The sequence below is a fragment of the Charadrius vociferus genome, unplaced genomic scaffold (assembly GCF_000708025.1).
Source record: "Charadrius vociferus isolate BGI_N301 unplaced genomic scaffold, ASM70802v2 scaffold42, whole genome shotgun sequence".
Classification (NCBI taxonomy): Eukaryota; Metazoa; Chordata; class Aves; order Charadriiformes; family Charadriidae; genus Charadrius; species Charadrius vociferus.
This window is the reverse complement of record NW_009647469.1, coordinates 101,691-109,886: the sequence shown is the minus strand read 5'-3', so window position 1 is coordinate 109,886 and position 8,196 is coordinate 101,691. Positions and strand designations below refer to the sequence as shown.

The 8,196-nt window shown below is 36.7% G+C and overlaps 1 protein-coding gene across 1 annotated transcript in view; it reads right to left on the bottom strand.

The window, feature by feature from the left end:
* Positions 1-615, bottom strand: part of STIM2 (stromal interaction molecule 2) — a 26,541-nt gene extending 25,926 nt beyond the window's left edge. The window contains exon 1 of the mRNA XM_009880705.1: positions 489-615. Coding sequence (XP_009879007.1) covers positions 489-551 — 63 coding nt within the window. The 5' untranslated portion in view covers positions 552-615. The remainder of the gene's footprint in view (positions 1-488) is intronic.
* Positions 616-8,196: the final 7,581 nt, after the last annotated feature.

Sequence of the window (8,196 nt, the reverse complement as noted above, 5' to 3'; positions counted from 1 at the left end):
TTGCCTGTAAAATGTAAGCAAAAATACATAAGAATCTAGACTGCTGCCTGTAACAGGTACTGTTTTGCACCATGAAGTGCCTGGAACAGATCTAAGGTAAACAGGAAAGCCCAGTGATGCTTTAAGCAAGAAAACCTTACAGCAAAGAAACTAAAATACCAGGTAGCAGACCAGGTCAACTCTTAGTTGCCTCCTTGAAAGCTAAACCAACAACATTTGTCTCCCTCTTACACTAATCACAAAAATAACAGCTTTTATACACAGTCATATAAAACTTTCCTTTAGGCTAGAACAATGGACAATAATATTCCATTTCAGACAATTCTAGAAATTAGACTTTCCTTCTACATTTGGCTGTGGGAAGGGCTGAATTAAGGAAAACAGCAATGACTACTTGAGTGTTGGAACATAAAGAGCAGCTATATAAAACAGGTGGGAAAAAAAACCCAGACCTTACGTATACACAAGTGAAGGCTTTTTAGTCCTACCTCATCACTTTCATCCACTTCAATACCACCATCTTTGTCATCATCCATTTGCTTATGGATCATGCGGAGAGCTTCTAGGCTGAATCGGTCCTCCTCAGTAAAGCACGGTGGGCTGAGTGAACTGCAGGGATCTAAAGTAAGGGGGGGAATACATATTAGCTACTGTCACTCTAGAATATAAAGCTCACAATCAAGAGAAAGAGCTTAAATTTCTGTATGCGTACATGTACTTCACTGCACATAGCTACCAGGCCATAGATGTTGAATTTCGCTGTAACATAATAATTCTTACCAAAAAAAGTGAAGGGGGGGGGGGGGTGGGGGGGGTCAGGAGTCAACTCTTTTCTTTTCCAGGAAGGAAGCCCAAAGAATAAGCTGGAATAGTTTAACCCTTGACTGTTTTTCTTCATATCTTCTTCTATCTCTCATCCACCCTTCATAATATATCACTGCAATAGCAAATACAGTCACTACATTTTCCCAGCTCCTTTCTGAAAGCTTGCACTAAATAGAGAGCAGTGGAGGAAAAGCAAAAGAATTGTCATATCCTGCAGTCACAGCTTCATAAACAGATAACAGATCAAAACCAGATGCAGATCAAATTCAAATTAGATAGTACTCCCAAATGCAAAATATTCAAAAAGGACTACAAGAGAAAAAAAGCACACCACAAAGAAAATTCAACTTATAATAATACATGGTATCTCAGTCCTGTATGCTCTGATCAAAAAGAGCAGAGTCACTCTGGAGCAGGATTCCAGGTCAAAACTGGTACATTTTCATTTGCATTTGTTACTGGAAGGTTCATGATTTGTGCACATCTGATGGCTCTGCTTCCGTCATGGCAGATGGTTGTATCTCTGTTCTTTCACTTCCACAAGGCACATGCAAAATGCTCCAAAATTCTGCAATGCATGATGATCAGCCATTGTTAAAGACTGGTCTTTCACACACATTAACTAAATTAACTTGGCATTAACTAATAGCTAGCTATTTCATTAATCCTGATGCACAAAACACCAAAGAACAGAAGATGGAGAAGGATAGAGAAATAAACTTTTGAAAGTTCGGCTTTAATAAGATAGTGAATTCCCACTGTAACAGCCATTATAAAAACGCACTGACTAGTCCCATAAGCTGGTGCACTCCACGTTAATCATATCAGTGCAAATACAAATTGAGTCAGCATACAAGTAATTTTTGCTTCTTCTAGTCTATCAAAGGATTAAGCTTTCGTGTTACTACAGAATTTATTAAAAGCTTATATAAATAAGTAATGAAAAGGAAGCACATACAGAAACAGATGGGATGAAGAGTTTGCAAAGAAAAATAGATTTATTGCACTAGTATTTCCATACCAATTGATTTGGCATAATTCTGCTTTTCTGTCTTTATTACAAACTCAAAAATAATAAAAATAATGGATGCTGATAAGACTCAGCTTGCACAAGGGTACAAAGCAGAAGTACAAATGTAGCAACCACAGCATAGCTGGAATCGCAGACACCTATTTACAGGACTGATCCCTACAGCTAGACATGACTCAATGCATTCATGCTTTATGCACCAATTTAATTATACATAAATTAACACTTACCCCTTATCTGTGCCCATGTATCAATTAAAAAAAAAAAAATAATCACCACAAAAAACCCAAACACCTCACTGACACTGCCCCAGAACAGAGAGATGCTGTTTTCAGAATTGCTTCATATAAATCAGAAATACACATTACTAAACACTAAATCAGGCAAACCACAAAAATTTTCAGCTTTGGAGTGCAACTAGTATTACCTGAAAAAAGTGAAACTGAGTAATTTTTTTTAGATTTAAAAAAAAAAAATCTGTTTTCTTTGTCCATCTTTGTTTTATTAGAAAGGTTTAATTTGCACAACACAGCCTTTAGATTTTGCCTTGCAATAAAAAAATTACTATCGTTGGGGGGTTTAAGGGCTTATCCCTATAACACAGCATGCTTGGTATAGAAAGGCTTCCGTTGCGATAGTAATGAGTCACCTCAAAGCATTGCTAATAATTAAATTCCAATAGCCATGAACAAAGAACATGACACTACTTAAATATAATCACATATCAGAAGAACCATCTTTGTACTGCAAGATTAGATCTATACCATGTTTTAAGTTGGAAGAAAGCATAATTGTCAGAGCAGGTCCCTCAAACGCACTCAAGTTGTTTAATTTGTACTTTGTTCTATTCTTACATAGAAGAAAATGTGAGATAAATAGCGTTCACAGTTTGCAAGCACCCACTCAAATGTTTTTCTATTTTGTTCCACTGAAAGCCCAGCTTTTCAAATCAGAAAGATTTTCTCAGAGTACATTTTCTCAAAACTGAGGTTGATCAGTTTCTTAATCAGAGTACTTATTTATCTTAAATATGCCTTTTTTGGTTATTTAAGCATGAAGGCACTTTAAAGAGCTATGGCTCTTCTTGAGAGAAGTAAACAGGCTGCTTGTGCCTCAAATGTCCCATGCCCTGGCTCCAGGAACACTCGATCTCTCTCTTAAGGGACAATAGAGTTCCAATTGCTGCTTTTGGGACTGAGAACCATGAAGTAGGACCACATCTCGACTGTAGTAACAATTAACCTACTCTAAACAGAATACAGATTTACCTTCAAGCTTATTTATATATGGTAAAAATAAACATTCTCAGATTGACAACACTTGTCATTCCCCTCTTCAGAGAACAATCTCAAAATATAAACAAATTACAAAGCCACAACCTAAAAGAGTAAGTGAAAAGCATTTCACAAGTATACCTATGAAGCCCTACCAAATCCAACTGATGTTAATTTAAGCATCTGCAGAAGATTCTAAAGTGCAGTATTTTACCTCACTTGCATGGCAGAAACAATTCAAATTAATACTAGATGAAGTATGGTTAGAAACTTCTCAAACATACAGTTACTTAAGATAAAAATCAAGAGGAAAAGTCTCAATATACAGCAAGCACCATAAATATAGGCCTGAGGCACTGCAACAAATTACAAGACTAGTTGATAATTTATCTTTCACTTTGAATCCACCCTATTGAAGGTGTTCTAGGATTCCAAACCATCTATTGTACTTTACGGACAAACATAATTTCATGTCTGGACCAACTTCTCTGTCCCAGTCTGTTGTGTTGTCCTAAGTACGCTTAGTCCAAAATCATCATCACAGGAAGGACCCCAGAGATGATACCGTGAAGTTCACTCAGCAAGTGAACCTGATAACTTAGAATTTGACCCTTCCTTTAACAAACAGCACAGAAGAATTAGCAAAGCAAACAAAAGAGATGCAGTTTAGATGAGGCAGACAAGAAACATACAAGCACACCATATGTCACTCTAGGCAGGAGTTATTTTACAGCCCAGTTTTTAACATTGGTCAGAAGTGAGGAAGTTTCAGAAGTTCGGGTCATATGAAGGAGGGAATTTGTTACTGAAAAATTAGAGGTCAAATTTATGGCTCAACAAACTTGGCAGAGGCTTTTGAACCAAACCTTCCCCCTGCCTTGAAGAGCTCAGTAACTGCCCTCCTAGCTCCGAGATAAGAGGAGAAAGTAGACTTCACTAGTCCAGGGCGCTGCTCAAAGCCGTCAGTACAGAACAGCCTTACAGGAGACAGTTTAATAACAAACCGAGTACAGAGTTACCTAACCGGGTATCCAGGAAACTTTGTATTTACAGATAAGGGGGAAATAACACTTAGTGCACTTTCTTTCCTTTCATTTTTTTTTCTTTTCTCTTTTTCAATGAGGTAAAATAGGGCAAGACTACAAGAAAAACTGCAGTTAGAAATTCCCCTAAACTTTAGAATCACAGCTTTTTCATTACGTTTCCTGAAGGCAACAGGAGTTAAACTTACAAAGTGACACTGTCAACACAAGTCAGTAAAGAAAATTAATTACACCCATATCTTCAAGTGTTCATGTCAGCAAAGCCCTTGAAATTTATTTTAGGAATACACCATTAGAAATGGTTCCAAACCAAAAGGGTATATGCACCTTGCAGTCATTCATCTATCCTGTGTTTTCTTTTCCCTAAACTGTTGTCAGTGTAACAGACCTCAAAATAAAAAGGACTGACAAGCCAACAAATAGCTAATAATCCTTCAATTACCTCGCACACGTGTCCTTTTGCATAACACTTTGCCACCATCCCTGTTGAGAGCCAGCAGATAGGGATTACGTTCTGTGCCTGGCTAGTAGCCTGCTCTGTGGTGGCAAGCAGGCCGGTTCACCTCTTTTTATCTGTGCTTTTCATGGGTGTTAAGATTATGAAACTCTTAGGGGAGGGATAGTCTCTTCGTAGATGCTGGCTAATACATAGACCAAAGGGGCCCCGACATTACTGCGGAGTTTGGGCACTTCATGTAAATCAAAATAAGTAGGCCATTTAAGCTGCTTATCAATCAAAGACGCACTTGTTTGAATCAATGATATACCCATTCATCTGGACTAGGCACAGTCATAAGAGCTGGAGCATATGACACTGGAGCATAACAGCTATGACTGTGCTAAAGCCTGTGACAGAGGGACCTAGCCAGGCATTTGCAGTTCCATTCTGGCCTCCAAAGTGCCTGAGCCCTTTAGTCTTTTCGATGCCTCAAAGACCCTTTTTAAGAACACAGGGACGCACAAAACCTTTATGATCTTCAGAGGTACCTGGAACCAGATACACACCTCCAAATTTAAAATTTAAATGCCTTTAAATCTGCCCATTCGTTCGCTCAGAGCAACTTAGCGGTTAGGAGTTACGTGGAGAGATTGGCTACTATACATCATTTTTGTTCTGTGAGGATGTTCAGCGTTCACCGAGAAGGAAGAGCACTTTTTACACTAACATATGGCAGTCCTATGGAAGCCTATGATGTTTCTGTAACTGCCTTTTTCTGATGAATTCAGGAGTGTACCAGGTTCTGCTAGTTTCATGATTCCTCGTTCCTAAGAAGCCATCTGGGATAAAGGGAAGCCTCACAGAAAAGGCAAGCACTATACACAAGTGTCAGCTTCCTAACTACGTACTCTCAGCTTAAAATAACTTGTGTTTCAGCAAGCCATGATGACAGAAGTAGGATTTCTTAGCATTTTCCAGAGCCAACACAGGTGGTCACAATATCCCCAACCCCCTGCCCAATGCATCTTTGCCTAACTAGAATTTCTATTTCCTTACATTTCGTTTGTGCTTTAGTTTTACACTGTACTTTAATAGATTGCAGTTTCTTCATCAATTCAATATGACTCTTTTCAAGGCAAAAAAACCCAAAACTCACCTGTAACAGAACAACGATTTTTAAAGACCTGAGTACAAATCTGAGTGTCAGGTATAGTACGGATTATTGAAATTACTGAAAAGCAAGTGTTTTCAAGAATTTCACTAGATGTTCAAAACAGCTATTCACAGTAAAGGCAACAAACATGTTGCTTTTATCTTAAATCCTTACATAAGGTGTCGTTAAAAACTTCAAATGCTTGAAGAGACAGCCTCAGAGTGAGCTTCGTTTAATCTTTCAATTAAAAGCTCCCAAAGCAAATCACTCCTACTCTTAATAATTAAACTCCTCCATATGGCAAGTAGGCTGAGCAGGATATAACAGTTAACTTGACAATGTCATTTGTGACATTTCTTTAAATGATCAGAGTGAAAAATAAAAAGTTCATCATTGCAGCACATCTTTCCACTAAAAACATTTTAAAAAAACAGACAAAATTGTGACAAAAAGGGCAGAATACGCTTATCTTCTAATCACAACACTGTTACTTGAATTATATCCTTGAAGAGGAAAATGCAGGGAAAGGGGAAGGGGTGCAACGGGAAAGGAGATTCAGGACACTGCTTTCTCCAGAAAATTTTAAAATTTAAAGTTTAACATTATGTTTTTCCAATACTCCATATTAGAAATTCAGGTAATTTCTGAAACTGTTTATAAACTCGTGCAATAACAGCAGATGAAACTCCTGACTGCAAGCACTTGTTTTTGAATACATATGTAATGCTTAGCGATTGGTAACAAACCACAACTATTTGCAGTTCAGCTCCATGAAAGCTGCCATAATTCTTTTAAAAGCCACTAAACATCCTTCAGTAAAAAAAGATGACATTTCAAAAAAATCTTAAAATAAATCATTACCACTTCAAGATGTATACAAGTGATCTTCACGAGAGATCCAAACCTGGTTTTATCACTATTGAGAAGCGTTCATTTATTCTGCTATTCCAGTATCTTTTAATATATGTAAATCAATTATATCTTTTCCCCCACATAGAAACTTGATGAGGGAAGCAAGGCTTTGATTTTTCCTTAAATCACCATTAGCTCATCTGATTTCTCCACACCCACAAAAAAGCTGTCTAATTCTGAACTTAAATTTCATTTTTTATACACAGAAAAAAGTGAATTCAGTCTGTTATATTAAGCAGAAATTCAGTCAAATAATGCCATTAGCAAAACCAAGTGTTAAGACAGGTTTCAATTAAAGTTTTTCTAATCTTTCCTAGACAAGAAGCTTCCAAACAAACCGCAGAACAGCAGACACTGTGTTAGCTGTCTGATCATCTGTTAAGACATTCAAAACATCATACACTATCTTAGAAAACTATTTAAGAACTTCATAGCAATAAAAATGTTTACTCAAAAGAAAAGATACAAAAGCAATTCTCTAGAGAATTAAATTTGGTGTCAAATCTAATTTTGCTTTAATTTAACTGCATTAAAAGCGACTATCCCAAATCAGCAAGCTTATTTAAAAAGGAATCTGCAAAAAGGGGTTTGAATACATTAATCATGTCCAGGATTATTCTGACAAGACAAAATGTCAGTACGAACACTTCATTTAGGGTGTTAGGAAATTAATTTTTAAATTATAATACTGCTCTGACTAAACAAAAAAATCAAGAAGATGGATTCATGGCTTTTCCATCTCCTTCCCACACCCTCCCTGAGCAATGACACAGTTTGAAGGGAAGAGGAAGTTGGACAATTATTGTATACAATGGTCAAAGTAGACTGATTTAGAAGAGGAACTCCTGCCAACCCTAACAAAGCAGGATGAGAGGAAACTGGGAGATGTATCTTACGCAAGCCATCAAAAATTCTCCCGTTTTTTCCTCCTTCCAACCTTACTTATACTTCACAATACTTACTATACAAGCCTACAAACACATATGAATGGTAAGTTAAAAAAAAAGCCAGATGTCTGATACCTACTCTCAGCAACAGGAAAGTCTTTCTCACTTTACTTATATTTATCAGTACAACAAAATTTAGAAGGGAAATATTTAATGCAGTTTCAAGCTAAGTTTTCATCTACGTATCTTGATTTGGTAGTGACAATAATTTAACACACCTGTAAAAACATATGATGTACTTTTTGCATGTTACAGTAATTATTAACATCTAAAATTAGAACAGCTGCAAGAAAAAACAAATTTACATAGGTTCAAAGATTACCTAAATTCATAACTTCACCTGGAATAAAAACACACTCTTAATTCATACAAAATGAACAAGACAGTTGCTATTTTTGCCTTATATCCCATACACGTTCAGGAGTTAGAACTATCAAAGAAACAGGACTGTGAATTTACTATTTGAGTTCATCTGTCAACAGAACATTAATTAAGACGATGAAATAAACTACAGATGCATATTCATATATATTCAGTAACTATTAATGCATAACAGACATCTAAGCACATATA